General features: G+C 32.2%; 3 protein-coding genes across 5 annotated transcripts; all 3 read right to left on the bottom strand.

The window, feature by feature from the left end:
• Nucleotides 1-591: 591 nt before the first annotated feature.
• Nucleotides 592-4,565, bottom strand: LOC108337362 (NAC domain-containing protein 54). 3 transcript variants are annotated; one of them, XM_017573878.2, is made up of 7 exons: nt 4,501-4,565; nt 4,165-4,400; nt 3,128-3,405; nt 2,558-2,908; nt 1,964-2,413; nt 1,490-1,565; nt 593-1,376 (listed from the first exon to the last, which is right to left on the bottom strand). In XM_017573878.2, exons 2-7 carry the CDS (start codon nt 4,316-4,318, stop codon nt 724-726), a joined length of 1,962 nt encoding a protein of 653 aa, XP_017429367.1. In that variant the 5' UTR covers nt 4,319-4,400; nt 4,501-4,565; the 3' UTR covers nt 593-723. The 3 variants fall into 3 exon arrangements, with proteins under 3 accessions (XP_052722635.1, XP_017429367.1, XP_017429368.1); XM_052866675.1 differs by lacking the exon at nt 4,501-4,565 and having other exon boundaries at nt 592-1,289; nt 4,165-4,457; XM_017573879.2 differs by lacking the exon at nt 4,501-4,565 and having other exon boundaries at nt 4,165-4,457.
• A 4,801-nt stretch (nt 4,566-9,366) lies between these two features.
• LOC108337798 (glutathione S-transferase U19) lies at nt 9,367-11,429 on the bottom strand. Its single transcript, XM_017574393.2, has 2 exons — nt 10,650-11,429; nt 9,367-9,898 (listed from the first exon to the last, which is right to left on the bottom strand). Exons 1-2 carry the CDS (start codon nt 10,968-10,970, stop codon nt 9,554-9,556), a joined length of 666 nt encoding a protein of 221 aa, XP_017429882.1. The 5' UTR covers nt 10,971-11,429; the 3' UTR covers nt 9,367-9,553.
• Nucleotides 11,430-12,036: 607 nt separating this feature from the next.
• LOC108338594 (autophagy protein 5) lies at nt 12,037-22,026 on the bottom strand. The gene is made up of 8 exons (XM_017575559.2): nt 21,834-22,026; nt 21,613-21,737; nt 21,447-21,513; nt 20,698-20,787; nt 19,095-19,182; nt 16,930-17,073; nt 16,340-16,471; nt 12,037-12,465 (listed from the first exon to the last, which is right to left on the bottom strand). Exons 1-8 carry the CDS (start codon nt 21,933-21,935, stop codon nt 12,164-12,166), a joined length of 1,050 nt encoding a protein of 349 aa, XP_017431048.1. The 5' UTR covers nt 21,936-22,026; the 3' UTR covers nt 12,037-12,163.
• Between the last annotated feature and the right edge of the window lie 2,578 nt (nt 22,027-24,604).

Here is a 24,604-nt window from a genome sequence, read left to right as displayed (position 1 = left end):
AGTTGATTGGCTTTATAAAATCATTATTGTAAAGAAATAACTTACAAATTTAGTAAATCGTGTACTAGACAAACAAGTAAATGATAGAAAGAGTAAAATAAAGACTCGCAAAAAAATTTGAACGTAACTCAATTGCAGTGCTCACTAATTTTAATATCTACCTTCACAACGACGAAAATTAACTATGACTAAATATTATAACTCAAGATGTTTTTCATAATAAAATTTTGTTCAAGTGTGAATTTAATTTTCGTATTGTAAGAAAGTTGAACATTTATAAAAAATAATAATATTCATTGTTATGGATGAAGGATAACAAAAATAGAAAATTTCTCTAATTTATTATGAAGCAGAAAAAGAACCCTACAGACAAAAAAAAACTAATAATTAAAAAAATATATGACATTAATTTTCTTAAAATTTTATTTTCATATGTAGATTAAACTTAAATATCATTACTATTGTATTAGATTGCGTAAAGAATTCACGATAAGATATTATTAAACCAATTTTACAAAAAGGTGAAATTCAAGTATTTAAGAATGGTGAACATTCTATTCATAATTAAGATTGAATACAATTAAGTCTTAACCAAATAAAGTAAAATTCAATTGTGTGTATGGATACATCAGCCTTCAATGTTAACTAACTGGAAGAAGCACAATTCGGTGTTCTCAAACTAATTTCTTAAGTTAGAGACAAAATTAAAAGAATATCACGAGATCAACTATGGTTAGCCCACATGGCACAAAGAGCAAAGAATATAGTCAGAAAAATGCCTATTTTCTTCAAGACTGCACTTAAACCTTTTCCACTTTTGATACCAATAAACCAAACATCATTTGACTCATTCATTATCTGACATGATAGATTCGTTTTCTTCATGATGTTATCACTATTACTGCAACATGTCTCATTCCAAAATTTCACTTCTCCCTTTATAAAAGCATAGTGCATCAGCACAAGTGCAAAGACGAATACAATCGCACTTGCTATTGTCATTGATGGCTTTATTAGCTTCCCCATCACATAGGCCTTAACCTTCCTTAAAGACCCTTGGTCCTCCATTATCAACACCATTGCCTCTGCATTCTCTACGTAATGATTGTGTGCCATCACTGTATTAAGCTGAACTTGGACTGTTTGTGAAGGAACCATTTGCTGAAAGAATGTCTCCGCCACTTGACGAGTCGAAACAAACATTCCACGATTAACCTTTATTTCCTCAACAACCTCAAAACTAGGAGAACTTGAATAATCATCCTTGTTACCATCTTCTGTCAAGTTCTCTGTAGGATCGTCATCATTGATGAAACCCAATGAGAAATCATTTATTTCAGTACCATTATGTTCCATGTTACTGTGTTGCTCAGATTCTGATCATTTAGCAATTACTAAAACATTAGATATGTTTGCAAGAACATGCTCATTTATATACCATACTTATGAAGAAAAGCAAACTAAAACATTAACAATCATATAAATATACCTTGCACCTCATTTTCTTTCATCTTAGTTTGGAAGCTTGAAATATCCTCTATTGGGACAATATTTTGTTCTTCCATCTGTGCATACAATGGATCACATTAACAATCATATAAATGTATTCATCCTTACTATATTATCAAATGTTATTTCAAGAGGCTTCTGCAAGGAATCAAATTCCTTTCCGTGTCTTTTCCAGTTTTAATTCAAGTATAACATTTTACTAAAACAATAAACTAATAATAAGAGAGAAAATATTACATTTAAAAATGAGATTTTTTTTTTTAATTCGAGGGATAGCATACACCATGAACATATGATATCAATCCCTCTAACTAATACCCTAAGATATATAAATCAGTTTTTGGCCATATTACCTACCCTTAAGTCAAATTTAAATATTTTATCATTGAAATAAAATATTAAATGGGTAATATTTAGGTACAAAAGAAACCTGAATAAGCATACAACTCTATACCTTTTCTAAATCTTCTTTTGACATTCCGACCCATCTTAAATTCTCTACATTCCTCTCCAACTTAAATTCTTCATCCATATCTCCGATCTCTATTGTCCTTGTATTTGCATCTTCCCATGCTTTGTCAACATACCTCACTGAGCTCATTATTTCATTTGAATGATTGTAGTTAGTGCCAACCATGAAGGCAAAATCGTCATCACGAGGAGCATAATAATCATTGCCACACCAATCCTGTGAGTTGTTGGATTGATTTATTAATTCCTGAGAGGCCTGAGCCACTGAAAGAATTTCCTGTAAGATATCTGTTTCAGTTCTGCTTCCTTGCATGGAACTAGAAGCTTGTGTCATTTTCAGCTCAGAGATTCCAACTTGAGGGAAGTCATCCACCTCCAAAGGGGGCATAACAAACCTATGTTGCATCCTTGCACACTCTAGTGCTATATCCACCTGCAAATTTTAAGAGAAAGACAACATTAGTTAAATTAGCTCAAAAGTATGTTTGTCTTTGAAAAGAGTGTTGTGTGGTAGTTATAAATCAGCTTTTTTTAGTTATATTCAGATATCTGTACAGAAAGTTTTAAGTGAACGTACCTTGGATGGAGGGTATGCTATGGCTCCAAAATTAGGATATGAAGAAGTTGGAAGACTAAATATTGAATCTTGTGATGAGAAGTGTGACCATTTTACATGATCCATTGTCGTTCCACCACTTATGGTGAGAGGAGTCTCAGTTCCAACATTGTGTGGTGAACAAGTATCCACAGACATAAAATAATTTGAGCTATCTACTAAATCTTCGCCCCTTCCTTCAGAGTATAGTTCAATGCTCGATGATTGATCGCTTGTAATCTGATTGACATTGGGAACATTAACATACTGCCCCTCAACTTTTTGAGGAATCACTGCAGTCTTCTTCAACACACGGCAAAGAGCATATGCATCCTGAAATTACGTTTTCCCATATTCAAAAGAGAATCATATATATATATATATATATATATATATATATATATATATATATATATATATATATATATATATAAAGCAAGAAAAGAATGCATCGTTATTAGACAAATAAAATGCATCTAAAAGCCATGAATGAAGAAAAACAAATCCAAATAAAAAAGTGAAAATGAAATAAGAGTGTGTTGATGAATATACCTGCAAGCCTGAAGCAGTTTCGCATTCTGTCTCATCAAGACGATATTCATGCATAACCCAATTTGTGCGAGAGCCATGGGGTGCTCTTCCTCGATAGTAAACTAGGGTTTTCTTCATACCCACAGAACGAGCCTTCGAATTTACCTTTCTATCCTTCCCTGTTGCTTTCCAATACCCAGATTTTGTTGCTCGGTTTGTTCTTGATCCATTTGGGTATTTTCTGTCACGAGGGCTAAAGAAATACCACTCCAAATCCTTCCCCGGTAACAATGATTTCCCTGTAAATTAAAAACTTAATATTTCAACATTTTCACAAGCACTTCCAGTATAAACTTTAGCATGAGTTGATTATTTTTAATATTTTCCTCACAATTCATCGTCCTCATCACGTCAAATCGTAAGGTGGTAATTAAAGCTAAGCGCAATGGGAGAATGGTCAGAAAACGTGAAGAAAAGTATATTGCATGGGAGTAGTGTATAAATGTATATTATACAGTGTAGAATACAATGTAATTCTTTTCTTCAGCATACGCTTTTTGACTTAGGAATCTACTATTGTCTCGTCACTAAATCTTGACCATCACAATAGGAACCCTAAAGGTGAAGGGACCATCTCCTTTGGAACTCTTAAGTACATTCCACCATATATCACAATAGATATTTTATGATAAAGTAGAAAAATATACTTGACCAAAAAAGCAAGTATGTGTTTGATCATACTGAATAAATATCAGAAGCAAATCGCTTCTAAGCGCGTGCCACTTTTTTAAGAAACAGTGTTTTATGTTAAGTTTTACAAAATCATTATTATTACAAGAGACAAAAATAAAAATTGAGATCGTTTATAAAAACTTCTCCCCCATGATGTTAAAGTTTATGCTTCATCATGGGATTTTCTTATCGTGAATTTTCAACTTTTGATCTCTCCAAGAAAAACCCTATTCACAGAAAAAATACAAGTACTAGGACATGCATGAGATATATATAATGAGAATATGTTACGTGTAAAAGCTGAGTACATGTAAGTAATTGATTACCTGGTAAGTCCCATGGTTCACACTTGTAGAGATCAACTTCTGGAATGATTTCCAGCTCAATCTTTCGGCCATTGATTTTCCTTTTAAGGTAATAAGCAACGAGTTCTTCGTCAGTAGGGTGGAACCTAAAACCAGGAGGCAAAACAGGTGCCATTTATATATACTTTGGACCTTCTTCTTCCTCTTAACTTATCCTCAAGAACTTGGAACAGAGATTATAGAGAAGCTTGAATTCCCTGCCATGCACAAAATTAACCGAAAAGCAACATGTTAACACAAGCATATGATACACAAAGATGAGAAACATATAGAGTTATAATAGAGAGAGACATAGACCTTAAGAAGGAAGAAGAAGATCCAAAGACAAAACTAAGAGAGATATAGATATGATTGGCAAAGATGGGTGGAATGTGGGGCTTGCTTGGGGTTTTGATAAAGAGGACAAAAAGAGAATTGAAGAGAGAGAAGATTCGGAGAAAAAAAAAGTTTGATGCATGGGCCCAGGGTTGTGTCATCCTTTCATCTCTTTTTCTTTTTTAACTACTTTTTATTTGTTTTTTTGATCAAATTCATGGATTCCTGTTATCTTTCCTATCAAGTTTGAACTACTCCTATATCGACTAATTAATTATGAATATATTATATTATATTATACGTATATGATTTTGTTTTGTTCTGCACCATTGATCCTATGCTTCTTGGTTGTTCTTTCTTGGATTCTAAGTTTATCCACCTACATACAACTAGCTACTATAGCAGCATCATGTCACCCTAGGAGTATTCCAAAGAAGGAAACTTAGAAAAAAAGACAACCTAGGACGGCTGTTCTTAACTGAACAAACGGTTCTAGCTTTCACATTTGTTGCATGTCCATCATTCTCTAAATTTAAAATCTTGTTAATATAATGCTTTTATTACTTTGAAAATATATTATCTTAAAATTAGTTTTAATTAGCCTAAAGGATTCTGATCAGAAAAGAAAATACGATAGTAAAGCTGTACTTAATTAACTCTGGGTAATTAATATATATTTTTAGTATAATAAAAAAAGGAATTATTATATAAATTTTAATCTTGTTAGTTTAATTAAAAGAAAACATATTACGTTAATATGCAATTAATGTTAAAGGAGTCTTTTATTCTTTACTTTTTGTTTTGTAAAATTAATATATTTAGTGGTTGTCTTCAAGGTTAATTGCTTAATAATGTTACTTTTTCATATAAATACGTGTTAGATTACTAAACACTAAATACATGTTAAATCATATTAACCATTAATAGAGGTTAAACAAAACTAACATAATTAAAATTGTTGTTTTAAGACTAACTTTTTAATTGTACTAAAAAAGAAACACGTCAATACTATACTTTGTTGTACTGATCGACTGACTATTTATCCATTAAGCTTTAAATATTTTATTGGATATTTTTAATTGAATTTCTATTTATAAAAAATATTTTATTGAGTGTTTAAAATATTTTCTATTTTGATTTATGTATCTTATGATTTTTTTTATCAATAAAATAGTGTGATCTTTTTTTTTTTCCTTTTCTTCTCCACTTCTCATCATTTTTTTGTTTTTTAAACTTTTTCTGAAACTCACCAGTGAACTCGTGCTTGAAGAAAGAAGGAATAAGTTGATCAGTGAGTTTGAGGATATTAAAGAATAAAGTAATTGGTCAATAAGTTCTGGTGAGAACACAAAAGTTAACAATCACGTCATCCTATTAATAGCATAGTAAAAAGAAAATTCCAAATAGTTAATAAACCAACATTTTTAATTAAGTTGGGATAAGAAGAATTGAGCATATAATTAAGAAATGTGTTTAAGTTTAATTTATTTTTATAAAATCGGTTTATAATTCATAAAATAATAAATATCATTAATTTTACTTTTAATATCAGAAGAGAAAATATAACGCATGATTTCATCCCGTTGATAAGAAATATTCAAATATTATATTAAAAGATGAAATTAAGTCTAATTTAATTTTATAAAGTTAATTTATAAAATAAAAATTAATTTATTTATATATTACAAATTAATCTTGAATGTTGGATCTCTATGGCTAATTCATAAGGTAAGAACATAAAAAGAAATTTAAAAGTTAGTGTTTCATACATAGTCTCTCTAATTAGAAATACTGTATTTACCAAAAAAATAAAGAAGAAAAATTAGAGAAGACACTGGACGGAAAAATTAGTTTGAGCACATGGAGAACAAATTAATTAAATTAAAAGTGGGACCCACGTGGGACCAGCTTTTGCCACGTGAATGATTAAATAATCCACTTGGGCATGGCATGATGACTTGTAAGTTATCTCATGCTTTTTCCATTAAATTACGTTTCTCTCTCTCTCTCTCTCTCTCTCTCTCTCTCTCTCTCATGCTTTCCCTTTCATGAATGCATCATTTGGTGCTTTTCTCCTTTTTGAGTTTATGCTTTCTTTGCTTTTTCTTCTTACTCTCCCATCCAATAAGAATGACGTTTTCAGTCAATTAGAGTATTCAACATAAAACAACCTAATATCATGTTTTAACTTGCTATTACCCATTTCAATGACCATATATAATTAAGCTTAATTCAGTTCTATTGTTTTCTATACTGTTATAAATATTTTTTATGTTTATTTTCATATTAAAAATTAAATCTTTTTATCAAACCTAAAAAATTAACATTTGCATAGCAACTTAATAGAATATTTTAAATCACTTTAAGCTAAAAGTTATACATGATCATTACCACTATAAAAGGATATTGTTCGTATAATGCAAACTAACAAATTTAGTATAAAGTAACATCATACATTAGCATACAGTATCTCATAAAATTAATTTAAAAATTGGATTTTACACTTTATTTATGTATTTTGATAATTCTTGTGCTATATTTTATAATATTAAAGTATATTGGCTTAATCCATTAGATTAGGTTAAATTCACATTCTTACTATTTTTCAGTTTTTAGAATTTTAGATTTGCCGGAAAAGATTTAATTTTTAATATGAAAATAAACAGAAAAAATATTTATAACAGTATAGAAAACAATACAACTCAATTAAACTTAATTATGAAATGGATAATAGCAAGTTAAAACTTGATATTAGTCGAATTAGAAAAACAAATTATGACAAAACTAAATTTGCTTGATTTAAAAATAAAATAACTTAGTTTGTAAAATATTGTCAAAAAAAATGTGTTAAATTTTCTTTTTCAAAAGAAATTCACTTGTTAAGACTTTGAATTAAGTTGAGAACTAGTCTACACGGTTAACAAAGTCAATGATATATACGTTGGGAATAAGAAAAGAAATATTAACATTTCAATGTATAAGATAATAAAAATCACGTTGAAGATTTTAATAAACTAAAAATAAAATAAAATTATACATTATAGATAAATACAAATATCATTTTACTAAATTATTTTATAAAATTGAGTTTAATCTTAAATTTATCTTTCTCAACTTGAAAAGTAAGTATAATGTCAATTTAAAATCTAAAAAACAATTATAATAATAAACTCCCGAAAATAGATAGGAGAGAAAAGTAGAAAAAAATGTTTTCAAAAAATAATATGTAACAGGAAATAATGAAAACTATTTAAAAGAATTCAAAAAATATGCAACAAAATTTACAAAAGTGTTATATTTAATAAAAAAAACATAATAAATATTAATTATCTCAATTAGTGAAATAAGTCCGAGAATAAAACAAAAGCAAACAAATATGTATTCTTGACATTAGTAGTAAACCAATTAGATTAAAAAGAAGAAAAAATATGTAAGTAAAGTTTTATTATTTTACTTTGCATTTATAACACTAGATGTTTAGAGTTTTCTTTGTTTCACTATCGAGGTTTTATTCTGTGCTTGCTTGGATTTGATGAATTGTAATACTTCAGGCACAAACTAAGTTATTTTATTTTTAAATGAAGCAAATTTAGTTTTGCAGTAATTTTTTTCTCCATAAAATCTTTAAATTCTCATCAAGATTTTGTCTTTGATCTTCACAAAGTGAGTATACAATGTATTGAAACTTATTTTAGTAAATAAGACACTAATTAAAACATTGTATGCATAAAAATATATTTAAAAAATCATTTTTCTCCGTAATATCACATCTTATAAAATTTTCAAATTTTACTAAATAACCATCTTCTATTTTTTTTAATTATTTTTTATTCTAAATTCTTCATAAATATTTATCTATTTTGATGAAAAAAATCATTTGAAATCTTTAAAATAATATATCATGACAAAACCGAAACTTCCTTTGAAAAAAAGTAAAAAGAAAAAATGAGATAAAAATGAAAATAAAAAACTAAAATTGCACATAATTCAAAATAAGGAAATAAAGGTACAATCAAACTTAACAAACCAAATTATCATTGCATCAATCAAACAACAATTAATTAAGATGGGGATTAGGCAAGAATAAGACTATAATTAATTTTTCCTTAGTTTTCTCCTTATTTCTATAATTGTTAAGAATTTTTCTTAGTTTTCTCCTTATTTCTATAATTGTTAAGAATTGAATTTTAAATCTCACATCCAGATATATATATTTTGTGCATAAAACTAAACGTTAATGGGTGATCCGAGAGTAATAGTGACTCGGTGAGAAATACTATGTGTTCTGATTATAAGGTCGATGTTATAAATCTTCTAAGTCTTGTATGTTTGAATGTTTGTCTCTACCCACATTCGTCTTTCACTTTGTTCGGTCCAACTGGGAGGTTACGTTCACAAAGTATTTTGATACCAAAATTAGAAAATGTTCTACAAGTTCAACAATAATTGCGTAATAAATTCAAAATCACCTATCTTATTACCTCAAACATGTATTTATAAATTTCGAAATGAATTTCAGTACCAGTCTAATCACCATCAAGCTTAATTGACTTTATTTATAGTCGACTTTCAACAACAATTCTTTTAGTATATCAGTCGGATACATTGAAATTACAGTTTACTGAGTAAATACTTTATATAAAGTCATTTTCATGAGTTTAAATCTTAGCACAACTGTTGTAGCAAAAGGAAATTGAGAAAAGAGAGCAAGGAACTTTGATACATAGCAAGTATTATTATTTGTTGGTGAAAATAAAAAATCTTCAATGTCTTTATTTATATGAGAAAGGTTTAAGGAGCAATATATTAACCTAACAATTATGGAAAATAGTTCATCTGTTAGCATTACCAATGTAGTTGAAAAGCATACATGCCCAGATGTTATTAATTATTATTCCTTATTTCCCTTATTTTAATTCAAGCCATCATCATATATGAGAGTTGGCTAAATACTAAAACAGCAAATTCCAATACAATGAGAAAAAGCAGGAACAAGCCATAACCATTCACTGCCATAACAAGCACTCATGTTTCATCAATCAAGCCCTGACATCTTCCTGAAGTGAAGAACAAACTGGTAGATCTTGTCTGGGTCTGGCAGAACTTTGGCAACAGATTCCCTTTGCAAACACCTCTTAATCCAAGCTGAGATCTTTGGTGAATGGTCTGCAACTTTGAAGCCCCCAAGCTCCTCATAGGCCAAAAACCAAGCTGAATGAGGAATGGCTATGATGTCCAAATACCCAAAGGCATCACCACCAAAATACTCCTTCTCCCCAAGAGCTTCCTCAAGATGCTTCAAAACTTCAATGAAGTCCCTAGTCCCCACTTTTCTCTCTTCTCCATTGCTTGCCCATATGCTCCTCCCAGTTTCAAACACCTTCCATGCATACAAGTAACCATCCATAATCATATATGCATACATAAATCTACTTATTTCAATCTCTTGTAAACAGAACAACTCATTATCACAATTTAGATGTAAGCAAAACAAATATCAAATGACATGTAAATATTACACTGTTAAAACTTTACTGTCCAAGTATACTACACGTTTCAATTCAAAGTAACCAAATCCACAAACCATATCATCTTAAACTAAAGATAGTGAGCATAAATTTAAATATATAGAAATTTCAAAACCAAGCAGTTACTGGTCAAAATGTTCCAGACTTGAAATAAGAGTAAATTACATATGGATTAGCCTTGGCTTACTATCTTGAAAGTTATATTATTTATTGTTAGAACTTATTCTTACCCCATACAATAGTCTCACATTATTTAAGTTAAGATATAAAACAGTTTAAATAATTTTCTTCCACTTTAAGAGCAAAACTGTGATGAAACACAGACTCTAAAGCTGACTTGAGTATGAAATTATGTCAATTTTATGTTAAAAGTCTCACATCAATTACATATAAAGTCATCAAAATTATATAAGTGACTACAAAATATTAAAAGTTAGTTTTGAGACCGAATTATGCTTAAATTCTACGTTTTAATTTAAACTGTTCTAAGCTTCAATTTTTAAGTGAAATGGGACTGTTACACGAACCTGTACCTCTTTACCTTTGGCATAAAATTAGCATAAACTGATAGCCTGTTTAGTGATTGAGAATGAGGCAACCAACCTTTTTGTCGATGTAATCAACCCAGAATCTGGATTGGGCACGATCATAAGCACTAGATGGAAGCAGGGATTTGGAAGGCCAGACTTCATCAATGTAACTAACTATGATAGCAGATTCAGCAAGGGGTTTGCCATTGTGCAAGAGCACAGGAACTCTTTGATGAATGGGATTTGACTTCAGGAGAAGTTCACTCTTTGCCCCAAACACATCCTCTTCACTGGCTACATGGTTCACCCCTTTCTCTTCCAAAGCAATTTTCACTCTACCACAAAATGGGCTAGCCCAAAAGTCCAAAACCTCAACCTTGTCACCCTTGGACATGTTATCTTCTACAAATTTGAGTTCTTTGCTTTATTTTGAAGCTATCCGTTCTGAGACGACTAGAAAATGCGAGGGAAGTGCTAAATTTATAGTGAACAATTGGATTGGATGAAATCTTTGGAATGTACACAACGCCTACAATGTTCTTAGCTTCGTACCTCACAATGTTTCTACAATCTTGTAAGTGTAAATTTGTGTTTTGGTTTCAAAAGCCTTTAGTAAAGAGGACACTGAAATTTGGCGTGTGGTGGGAATGGACGTTAGTACTAATGGCCGGCAGAAGGTTAAATAACTTAAATTAAATCCATTTTGTTTCCTATACAAATTAGATAGTAGCCACCGCGCACCCGTAATTCCGTGAATATATAAGAGGGATTATAATAAGAATATAAAACAAAAATAAAACACCACCTAAGTAATTTGTTATTCATTAATCAACTAAGCATAGTTTCTAACAGTGTTTGCTTGAAGAGACTAAATAAAGAATTTTTAAAATATTATAGAAACTACAGAGGATCGACTTAAAAATAGAGCAACCGGAAATAAACTTAGCCTGAATTTAGTATTGACTATAAATTCTAACTGTAATGTATCCTCAACCTTCGACTTATTTTCATTCTTAGAATTTTGAAGGTAAATGGAAACTATTTGATGTTTAACATAATTTTTTCAGCTTTAAAAATAACAACTAAACCTCTCACACCACTAAACTCCACTCTTTCTATTACCCACAATAAAACCGTCTGTTCAACCAAATATTGTAAATGCTTCAATCTTGGCCATGTTAAATTCAATCAATGACACAATATTTCATAGTGATAGACTATGGTTAGCGTTCCTCTTTTCATAATTAATTGACCAACAGTTCAAAAATAAAGGCATACTTTGCTCAACTACAGAAAAATTGGACAAACCAAAATTTTGTGCAAATGCCTATCAACCAACTCACGGATAGAAAGGAAAATACAAGAACTGAAACAGCCAATTTTGCAGGGAAATATTACCATTAAATGGAGTTAAAAAAATCATCGATCTGTCAACAATTACTACACTTTGAACTGGAAAATAGCAATCGAATAATTATGAAATGAATATGATAAGAAACCGTTTTGTACATTTTATATACAAAAAAAATTGCACCTTCTGATTTTTTTTTTCTAGTAAATGTATGCCCAACAAAACTAAATTTATCCCTATTGCACAGCATTGGCCTTAACTTTTAAGCATACGCACATATGAAGAAAATACTCAGGATTCATCAAGTTGTTGACGACCCAAGAAAAAGGTATATCTAAAATCGGTTCTATCCCTTGAATACGAACAGATTTGATTTCAGCAATCTCAGCTGCGTTGCAAGATGACCCGGGATCAGATGATCTTTCACCCTCTTCTCCACTTTGGTTAATGTCTGTATCTCCTTCAATTACAAAGGAACTCTCCAGAAAAAACTCAGGTAATATTCTTTTAACCGCATCATTTAAACTAAAGTATTTACCTGCACGCAACAAACATAAAAAACAAATATATCAGTTAAATTGCAGAAAAGTAAAGATCATCCTAACAATAAAATAACAATTTCGATTAATTGCAATCGATTTAAGCAGAGACAGAGGAATGGCAAAGGATGCATCGACACTTCAATAGTGGGCATACCCATGAGAGACACATTTAGACACTCTGAATACAACTGGCTGGCCTTTTACAATTTTTTACTTTTATGTTTTGAATTTTTGTACCTTTATAGATGAAAATATCACAATAATTAGACAAAAACTGACCAATAAAACTATCATACATCACCCCACATAAGAAATCCCAAATTTCCTCGCTTTCTGAAACCTGATATCACATTTTACAAAATCTTCCAGATTTTGTAAAATTATTGACTTTTGAATCTTTCAAATAATTTTATATCCCATATTTGTCCAAAACCATCAACTATTAGAGCAGAAAAATATGAACCTGAGGGTATTAAGAAGGACAATAAATTATTAACAGACCAGAATCATACAATCGTTATAAAGGAGCCAAAAATGCAATCAACCGTTTAGCAAGCTATGTGTTCTTGTAATTAATGTATATTACGTTACATCATGTGCATGTCACGTTACATCCATGACATGAAATCTGCGTTCTTATGATAAATGTATATGTTAGGATATTTATTCTGTTTTATCATGATTATATTGTGTCAAGGGTTACCCTATTTATCATGATTATATTGTGTCAAGGGTTACCCTATTTATCATGATTATATTGTATCAAAGGTTACCCTATTTATCATGATTATATTGTGTTTAGAGTCCTCAAGAATTATTTCTTTTCAATCTCAAGTTGGTATCAGAGTCAGGTTGTCTGAGTCTCTTCTTACGTTGTCTTTGTTGTCACCGGCTTTGTTGTCACCGGCGCCTTAAAAATTTCATCTTTCTAAAATACCTCAATGAGCAGTCCTGTCCTGATTTTTGTCTAGTCTCTAAACCTTAGTTGTTGTCTGCAACTGTCAAGCACTGTTTGTCGTTGTCCAACGTCGTTTGTCGTTGTCGGGTGCCATTTGTTGTTGTCCATCTAGCACTATTTTGCCCGCCACCGTGAGGAGCTGTCCACAGAAGTTTGTCACCATCAACTTCTGTTCCCGACGCCGTTTGTCATTGTCCGCCACTGTCCGTTGTTTCCCACCGTTTGTAGTTGTCCGCTGCCGACCACCGTCTGTTGTTGTCTGCTGCCGACTACCGTTCGCCGCTGTCCGCTGCCGACCATTGTCTATTGTCGTTCGTTGTCATCTGCTGCCACATTTTAGTCCGACGACTAGTGATCTGGATCGCCTCCTTGAGCGAGATGGCTAGTTCTCATCCAGGCGTCGCCACGCGCGCCACATATGTCGACGTTCGCCTCTGCCGTCGTCACATTTTCTCTGGCGAAGTTAGGGGTGTTGTGCGCCTCGAGGAGCACAACCCATCCCCAGTTGTTGCCTCATTCTCATCTTGTCACGCACGACTTCTCTCCGATAAGCTTCCGGCGCTTGTTTGTCACACACCACCTTTCCGGTGTCGGAATCACACCGTGTCACTGTCGTTGCTCGACTAAATAAAAAAACTCTATTTCAGCATTATACCTCTGTTTCAGCATTGTTCCTTAGTTGGTTAACACCAAGGAATTTCAACACCAAAGTCATAGTTTGAAGGTTACTCATGGCATGAGGGGAGTCTATTTCTGGCAAGATTCAGAATCTTAGTCAAACAATTTCACCAGTCCCTTGTCAGATCTGTTTTTGGATGCTTTGATGAATAACGAAGACTATTATGATCTTCCACCTTCACGATTTGTCATCGGCGGCGTCATCACTTCCGTCGTTTGTCGTGAGGGGGAGTATGTTTCCAACCACTACAATATGTTTTCAGCCACTAGTCAGAGGCCCCAACTAGTCAGAGATGACAGTCCCTGCTTTCAGCCACTGCAGGCCCCAATTAGTCAGAGATGACACTCCCTGCAGTTTTGTCGCTTTCAGCCACACTGCAGGCCCCAACTAGTCAAAGATAGCAGTCCCTGCATTTTTGTCCCTTTTAGCCATGCAGGCCCCATCCTTACTTGATGGCAATCCAATCTCTGCAGTTTGTCATTGTCTACCACTCATCATTCACTTTTGATGGAAATCAACTTTGTCAAAGTCATCCTACTTGAAGGTTCATGGTGCTAGATAAAGTTTCGTGGTTGTCCAATATTATTCTCCATAAGCTTATGAGGAGTCTCTTTGGCTATGTTGGATTGTGAGTCCAATTTGGTTTATAGACATTCTCTTTGGATGGTCTGAAGTATACGTTCATCTTGTTCTAAGTCGAAGTTTCTAAGTTCCTAAAGAGACATCGGATTGAGTTTATTTGTTCCAAGCTTGGTACATACAATTTGTATGCTCCAACTTGAGAGGGAGTGTTAGGATTTTTATCCTATTTTATCATGATTATATTGTGTCAAGGGTTACCCTATTTATCATGATTATATTGCGTCAAGGGTTACCCTATTTATCATGATTATATTGTGTTTAGAGCTACCCTATTTATCATGTACTTTTGTATCAATTTATTCTTATAAATAGAAGATTATGAGAGGATCAATCAAGCCCTCAAGAATTATTTCTTTTCAATCTCAAGTGTATACAACTTATATATTGTATGCTATGTTACATCATATGGCATCTTATGATGGTTAAAAGTTGTCATGTCAAATTATTTTCTTATCCCACATTGTATCCAAATTGTCTAAACTAGCGCATGTTTACGGCCAGTGTGCATTCTCCACAAGAGAGAAAAATCTCTTTAGCAATAACTAAAATCGTGAAGAAGATATAATGTCAACAAAAGTATTTAAGTATGTTTTTAGACATTCTGATTGACAATTTTTAACTATGGACGCATCATTTGTCCACTGGTGAATTCTCTAAAGTGGGCAATAACCCTCAATGCACCAATTTAGAGCCTAATCTCATAATTACACAAATTATTCATATTTTTTCTGAAAATTAGCAATTCAAAAAGATGTAAGCTCGTCTTAGTTTTATTATTTCCGTAATGTAGCCTCTGTCACTCGATCAATATAGAAGTCAAGCACTTCAGAGGTTCATATGCCTCTAGCCAAGAGGAGAGCTTTACCACTTCTGCTACTTGGGCAATAAAAAATTGACAGATTTTATTAAATCATGAACTGTTTTGGTTGCAAATAAAAAGAAGTTTGTGATGTAACTTATGTTTGCAGCAACTTGGTTAACAAATACAATAATTGTAGACATGTTGCTTCCATTAATCTGAGATACAAGATAGTTAGTCATCAGGGTCGGGGATTGTTTGAATTGATAATCAAGGAAACTGAAAGTTGAGTTTTATTATCTTCTCTTAGCTTTCCCTTTCACAGGTTATCTTTTAAGAGAATATAATATTACCTTAATTAATGATACTTTCGGTAAGTTCTCAGGACGCAACATGCGGGCTAATCCTCAGCTGTGGTTCTCTATTCTTTTGCATTTTAAATCCATAAATATTTAAGTTTGAGCCTTAGTCGCAGTATTGATAAATTGCACTTAATGATTGCTTATATTTTCCTAAAGGGAAATATATAATATTTTGTTATAGCTCCTGATATAAAATACTAGGACCATTTATTTAACTTTCATGTGTTCTATATTTTTTTATTTTCTAACAACTGTTATCCTTTCCCCATTGCCCACTACTCCATCCTTCAGAAAACTATGGCTGATTTTGCCCCGACACCATCAGCCATCATGCCCTATTAATATGATGATCATTCCCATACAAGAAAAATCATAGAAAACAATCAACTTAGAAGTTACAAAGGAGGATTCTCTATAAGACACGACTTACCATCTTCCTTATAAAGCTCAACAGGACGATTGATATATGAGACTTTGTCCCAATTATCAATTTGAGGAGCATCTTCAAAATCATCAAACTCCTCATTGACTGTCCACAGATATAAACGAACAGGAATCCTACCTACAAAAGACTGTAGATGTTAACCACAAAAAATAAGTTTATCTATCAAGAGGCATTGATACACGTGCTCGTTGTCAACAAATAGATAAATATGCAGTATTACAGTTTTAAGTACAATTAGAAAGTAAAATAAAAATAAGAAAGAATCAAGTAAAATAAGTAGCCTAAGTGATAACTCTCAAAACTTTACATATGATCACACCATACAGATATCATTTTTAAAAGGGCAAGTTGAGAGCCCATAACGCACTCAGAATTGGTTTAATCCACTTGTAAATGTTTAGAGACTCCTCGCCTGTGCTAGGAATTTTGAATTTACAGATAATAAGAATATTCTTTTATAGAAAAAGAAAGAAATATTATCAAAAAGAATGGAGGGTGTAGACATGAAATCTTCCATAAAAGAGGAAAAAACACAGCCAGCCAAATTGGCACACAAACTAGTTCATGTTGCTCACCGGTCTTAACTTGTCCAGTAACATCAGTGTCCCCTGTACTTTGTGGAGATTTAATCAAGACTGAGCTAACATTTTCCGTATATTCATCTTCAGAGGTTCCAAGCTTAAGCTTAGATGCCACCCCCCGATAAGTTTCTAAATTACCTGCAATGCATATGAGTACTGACTGTTGAAACAAGTCTAAAGATCAAAGGGCAACAAAACAATTTCTCCATAAATTACCAACGGCAGATGGAACCCTTGTTCCTTTCTGCACTTTAACGTTACACTACACTTTGTCTATCCTATCTTTTATGAATCTTAGGGTAGAATAGCATTCGTTCAAATTTGAGATTGGTTATACATTGAAAATTGGAACTAGCTTTCGGAAGTGTATGTTCAACTGTCTTAAATATTTTTCATTCCCAAAATAAAAACAGAGGGATAAAATAACTAAGGTAATCAAACAACTAATTCTACTCTGGAAAAGATCCTTGAGAAAAAAAGAATTTTACATGTTTAATGTTTATGACTGTTTGTATGCCAATAAAGATAGAACATGTTTGATTTGCTAAAAGATGAAGGAAAGAACAGCACAAAAAAACTTGTCCCGTGGTTTAATTTTAAACAAGAGAAAAGATGAAATACTGGACAGAAGGTAAAGAGATCAAATTCCCTTTTTCCCTTGATGTTGTAACCCACCCCATCCACTCCCACACTGATAACCAACCAAAACACAAATGCAACCGCACAAATGATGGATGAACACTCAAAATATTCAACAATTTTCCCTTGCTCATTTTTTACCACCGGCATCAGAATAATGTGACAATTATATCAGCATTCACTGTAATACTAAGTTATCAAATTATAACGTACTTTTAATATTGTACAAGAATAAATGCTAGGAATACACTCTCTCATTGGTCAAAATTTATCGGAAAACCCAGCATTTTGTGGATCTCACATCTTATTTAATGAAGCTCGGCTAATTGTTGTAGATTTCAACATGTTACAATTACAAGGAAACTGCTAGTAAGAATGTATGAGAAAGTGTGTTAATAACACTTCTCACTATATAATATAATAAAAAAAATAGAACATAAAAAATAATTAAATGATAGCTCTTAAAATAATTATAAAATATATTGTGCCTTTTCATAATGGAAAATAAACACTATATAGCACTTGTGTATATTTAAATTAACATTGTTCTTTCTAATATTTATATGCATAAAACAAACCACCAAATTCCCAATGTTGTACATCAATCACCAAACACTAGACAAAACGAAAGCTTGAACTGTAATTCAATGTACATCACACACTCTTAATGTTTCAGATGAGGTATCCGAGTTTGGCCTATTCACAAGTGAAACCTCTTGCTGAAAAAAAAAAAGAAAAAACAAATAAACCAAGCTTCATTGAACAACCCTTGGCTATCCCAAACAAACCAGCCTCAAGCTTGATAAATAATAACGTCGGGTTCAATTCTAATACAACACAGATTACATTAGTGACCTTAATTAGATTCCTGAAAGTTACAAAGCTTAGCTTGCACTGCCTCATTCACCACCAGAAGAAAAACGAAGGGAATAATGCAACCATTCATTGGTGGGGTCAGGCTATTAAAAATAACCAATTTGCCTTTATGTTTACTAAATATAAAATGAATATGAAGATTTATCAATAACCTTGTTAAAATCATATTAAATTGCCACCAAAATAACTATGGGGCAACTTACACAGCACTACCAGCACACAAACAAGAGTAGGTCAGTAACTCCACAGTCACACTACTTTGAAAATAACTGCACTATTAACAGGAACTGGATCATAAATGTAAAGAAACATTTAACGAGCAGGAAATAGTATTTTTATTTATATATTATTTATATCATATTCTCTCTCATCTGGTTCATAATCAAAGTGAGAACCAGAAAAGAATTGCAAATGAAGTCTCGCTTTTTCTCTCTCTATTCCCAACAATTAACAATCAGTAACAAAAGAACTCAGGTACTACATTTTATATTTATCCTATTTTTCTTAACGTTCACATGCAATCTATTTGATTGAAATATCTAAAAGTCTTATCATCCACCTCCCAACATTTTACTGGTAGAATATAAAATCACACATGGGAATCCCAAGAAAAACAGAATACCTTAGGTAATTAACAACAGTACCTTTTAAAACAGAGTCCCAGAGCTCCACCTGATCAGGTTGAGACATGTTCATGACATTTTTGCTATTCCCATTTATTACATACGCAGCCTGCAGCAAAATTAAAATTCAGGTAGTGGCAACGAAAATTTAACATGATGCATTGCCGATGGGACACAGATAATAAGTTTTGGGGACTTAAAGTTGAACAAATGCAGTATCCCACTTCCCTACCAAGGGTCCTACACTTAAACTTTAGCTGGAATACCCACTGCTCGGCAAGTTAGTGCACTAACTGCGGCTTCTTTCAGATTCTAGTATAACTTCGAGATTAAGGTTTGGCAGCAAAACATAGCCAGTGACTTTATTAGCACGCGAAATAAGTTGTTGGCAGTCAGAAAAGGCACACAATATGGTGGGTTTATTCTAGAAGGAATAAGAAGGGACTTGGAGAGCCAGTTAGCTGAGGTTGAAAGTAGAGGGCAATGGGGGATCATGTGTTAGACAATTAAAGATGTATGTAAGGAGGTTAGTTTGTTAGAAGAGAGAGAGTATAAATAATAAACAGAATGGGGGAGAGGGGATAGATATTATTTTGGGATTTATACTGGACCTCTTGGCCAGTGGAGGAAGGGAGGCTTCTTTGGGAGAGAGATTGATACTTGTATTTTCTTTTCTACACATTACAGAGGAAATAGAAATACATATACATACATGTTTCTTTTATACTGTGAGTGTGTGTGTGAGCATAGAGCTGCTGTTCGGTTCCTTGAATAAAGGAACCTAACATCATGTGATAAAAGGGGAATATAGTAAGCAGAGAGAATAATAAGGGGTCTGTTGGGAAATTCATAGTTTATTAAGTACTTTGAAGGGAAAAGAATATTCTCTCTGAGGAGCTTAGGCTCTAGTTTCTTTTTTCTACTTCTACAATAGCCCTTGAGGTCTCTTCATTCCAATAAAATACATCTTATTCAGATTTTATCTTCCGAATTCCCATCACCTTAGCATATTATTACTAAAATACCTATTTTGACCTACAACTGAGCTCAAAGATCTCTACCCTTATTATAACATTACTAATTTTATCACAAATGCATATTGAGTAGTAGTGAATAATATTAGTTGTTCCAAGGTATGGGAGGAACTGAAAACATCATAGCTTCGATTAGAGAACTCCTTATTTGAAAGCAGCGGCAGGTTCTATCCAAGATATTCCAGAAAACCCTATCAATTCATTAACTTTTATCATTAAAGCACATTTTATAGCAGTCAAACAACACACTAACTTGGCCCATAAGCATCACACCAATCCAGCAAAAAACCACCATTACCTTAACAAATCCTCAACAAGTTTTTAATTTCATCAAGTTCCAATATTTTCCTTACTATCCTATACCAATAAACCATGTGTCAGACTAGGGTGAGATCTGTTTAAAGCTTCATATAACCAAATATGATATGAGTCTGACGTGATCAATCAAAATAGCACAAAATGCATGTTAGAGGGCATAAGGGCATAAGCACCTTCTTTGAAAAGCTTAACTGGCACAAAGCATCATGTTATAAATCAAACAAGTACCATAACAAAGGCAGGCACCAAAAAGCAGATATCACATAACTGACCTCTTTCAGTGAGTTAATAAAGCTCCACTTTACACTGTCTTCACCTTCACAAGGAAGCAATAAATTACTTGGATATCCTCTAAAGTGTACCTATAAATCGATCAGAGGGTTCAGAGATTAAGATCGAATATAGCTGCAGATGTGGAAAGATGATTTCTACAAGGGCCACTTAAATGTTAGTAGTAAATCAATCCTAATTTATTTAAGCACTCCTAATTTTATTTGCTTCCCCTAGTTCAGGCTCTTTCTTAGTTTCTTCAATAACAAACACCACCAAGCAGGTAGAATTGAAGTGGAAATCCAATAGGAATTCCTGTATCGTCACATCATCCCAATTATTAATATAATGAGGCAGCAACACAAGTTCCTAAAGGATGCTAGACTTTTTCAAAAAAAAAACACCAACAGCAACCTACGGATTAAACTCTATTTAAAATATGAAATGAACAATAAACACTTTACTCAAGAGAAAATAAATGTCATCCAATCATAAACCATCGTCATATAAGATAAGTTTAATAAATTTTACAACAACTACCTTAAAGTCGTACAGAAAACGATTTTAACCTAGGAGTATATGACCACTAAAAATTAAACTCTCGTATTAAACTTGTTTCCTGCAATTAAAATCTAAATGAGCCGCTTCCTACCGAACAATCTAAACAGAGGAAACAACATGTAATTCCAACAGAAAAGGGTAGGTCAAATTGACTAAACAGAAAACCAAAACAAGATCAGAAAGTAATTACCGTCAAATTCCACGGTCTCTCCGGCTCCACGCACAGAAGATCAAAAAGAACACCGGTCGGTATAAACCTGCACAAAGCACAATAAAAATAAAAAGAAAAAAGAAAACAATCAGTGTAATGCGAGAATTGAAAAACAGCGAGAGAATGCATTGTATTGCAATCGCACCACTTGAGAGGAAGGCCTTTGTAGTCAAACCAAACGGTGTCAAGTCCAGGGGGAAGCGTGGTGCTGAAGTGAGGCTTCACGAGCGATATCAACAGAGGCAAGTAACCTATCCGAGGAGCCAACACCTGAAAACGAAAACGAAATGGAAACGAAGCGATTAATTGAATGAGATGATACAAAAACCCTACGGAAATAGGAAGAGTGCGGCGCGAGAAGAATACCAAAGCTGGTGGAGGAGGAGGAAGAGTTGTGACTTCAGATTCGTGGAGATGAATCTGCAGCGGAATGGCCCCTTCCCACACCTGCTTCTGCGCCGAGCTCATCTCTTTCAGATCTCTTTCTATTTCTCTCTCACTCTCTCTTCACTTTTAACTTCATTCAACTTCATTCGCTCCACTTCTTCTCTCACTTTGATCAAATCGCTCACGTTGCTTTATTTGTTTTCTCAGCTTTTGGATTTTTTTTTTTCAACTATATTTTAACTTCACGATATTATCTAATTACAATTTATTGTTTATAGTAAATTTCTTTATTTTTACTAAGTAAAAATACTTTTAAAATATTAAATTTTTAAATAAATATTATGAAATCTGATAATTAAATGTGTCAACCTGAGTCTCCGTTAATACGATGAAGTTCTAAACGCGAGAGAGTTCGATACGTATGAATTTAGTCATTGTTGAATGTATTTTCTATTCCTACATTTAAACACCTTTGTTTTAATAAATTGCATATGTTATATTTCTAATTCTAATTACGTATGTGCATAAAGAAAGAATATATATTTAGTAGTACATTCTCTTATCTAAATTATTTTTCGAATTTCTTTCATTTAACCTTTTTTTCATATGTTTAACTGTTAAAATTTCAAAATAAATTGTATATTTTATTATTATATTTTTTTCCTACATTTTCTAATCGTATTCTTTTATTTTTATCCTGTTAAGTGATAAATTGACATTATTTTGTAAAAAATTACAGGGTGTTTCACCACCTCTTTTCTTTCATATGCATATTTAAAATTACAAACATGACTTTCAATATTTTATTAAATTATCTTTTTCTCTTTTACTTTTTTTCTTCTCTTTTCATTAACTGCATCCCTTTTATTCCATAATAGGCTAAGAATTCATCTATTTAAAATTTGAAATACCATTTTCTCTTGGAAAGTAGGTGAACTTTTAATCCATTTTCGAAAGTCGGTTAAAAAAACGTATTTTAAAATACGTTTAACCAACTTCGTTTATTCCATAAATATATTTATATTTAAGAAAAAAACGTATTAAATTTAAAATAACAAATAATAAATTTTGAAAAATCTAAATAAAACAAAGAAAAAAACAATTAACAAAATTTAAATAAAAATTACAACCAAATACAATTATAATATTTAAAAAAAACAACTAAAATTAAATTAAACAATCATAAACAAATAACAAAAATCAATATAATTTTAAGCAAAAACATATTTTTTATTTGGTTGTTATTTTTTATTTGAAAATTTGTTAAATTTTGTTAATTGTTTTTTTTTCTGTTTTTATTTGTTTTATTTTGATTTTTCAAAATTTATTATTTGTTATTTTAAATATAATATATCTTTTTAAACGTAAATAATAAATCTATATTTTCTTTGTTAAACATATTTTGAAGTATATTTGTTTGTTATTTCGTCAACTTTCGAAAATCGATTAAGGAGAAAATGTATCTTAACTTTTAAATATTTGAATTTTTAACTGGCTTTTGAAAACCAATTAAAAAAATAAAAGGGTGTAGTGAATGAAAAGAGAAAAAAAAATTAATTTAATAAAAGGTTGAAATTATATTTATAATTTTGAAGGTGGGGATGAAATTGAAAGAACACCCAACATTACAATAACACCGCGTAGTTTTATACCATTTCTCGTCCTTTTGTTACACGATTAACAAATAATGTGTGAAAACTAAAGAAATAATAGAATACGTTAGAAAAACTAAATAGTAAAATGATGATAATAAAGTGACAAAGAGTCACTTTCTCACTAGCTTGTTTAAATGATAACTTAATTAGTTTGGCGAGTAAACAAAAGTGGTAAATATTTTGAGCTTTTAATTTTAAGTTATAAAAGATTAAATTAAATTATAAGTTATTAGATACATTTTAGGGTTAAATATGTTTTTAGTCTCTCAACTATCATGCGACTTTAGATTTAGTCCCTCTTTCAAACTTTGGTATACTTTGATCCTTGTAGGAAAATATAATGTCATCCTTCAAAACTAACGCCGTTAAAATTAGGATGAGTTGGGCTAACGGTGTGCCACATCATTTTTTCTTTTTGTGACACGAGTCAATCTTTCCCTGCTTCTCTCCCTCCGTCTCCTTCCTTGTATCTTGACGCCGCTTATCTCCATCCTTGTCCATACACACATGTTGGCATCTCTTCCACGCAAGCACACACACGTTTTATGGTGTATCATCGCACACTGCCACGCACAACTGACACACCCCATTTCGACTCACTTTGTTCACTCGTCCCCAACTCAGTCGCCATCGTGGCCAACAACATACTAATGCACATGGACTCCTCCTCTAACGAGGAGGACGACCGCCACAACCTCGTCGACCATAACCAGCGTAAACCTCCGTCTCCGTCACATCCCTGGTTGTCGTCTTCCACGTCGAAGATCGCTCTTTGTGTTTCAATTTTGGCAAAAACACCATTTGGGTCATTTAGTTTTCGGGATTTGTCAAGAAAAGTGATAAACTTTCATCACCAATAATCATGAAGTTTCTATTTTCAACCATTATTATCCTTTGGGGTATTCGTGATCTGTTGGTGGTTCATGTTCTTGCAAATTCACGTTTCCTAGAGGAAATGTATAGTTTTGATAGGAACCCCCGGGTGACTTATAAGTATGATCGCATGGGTGAAGTTCAGAAACAGTGTGCATCTATGTTGTCTGCTTCATATGAATTGAGATATGAATATAGTGTTACTGGTATGAAAGGAGGGTT

This window comes from Vigna angularis, chromosome 7 (genome assembly GCF_016808095.1).
Source record: "Vigna angularis cultivar LongXiaoDou No.4 chromosome 7, ASM1680809v1, whole genome shotgun sequence".
NCBI lineage: Eukaryota > Viridiplantae > Streptophyta > Magnoliopsida > Fabales > Fabaceae > Vigna > Vigna angularis.
The sequence above is the reverse complement of the archived record's forward strand: the minus strand, read 5'-3'. Positions and strand labels throughout refer to the sequence as shown.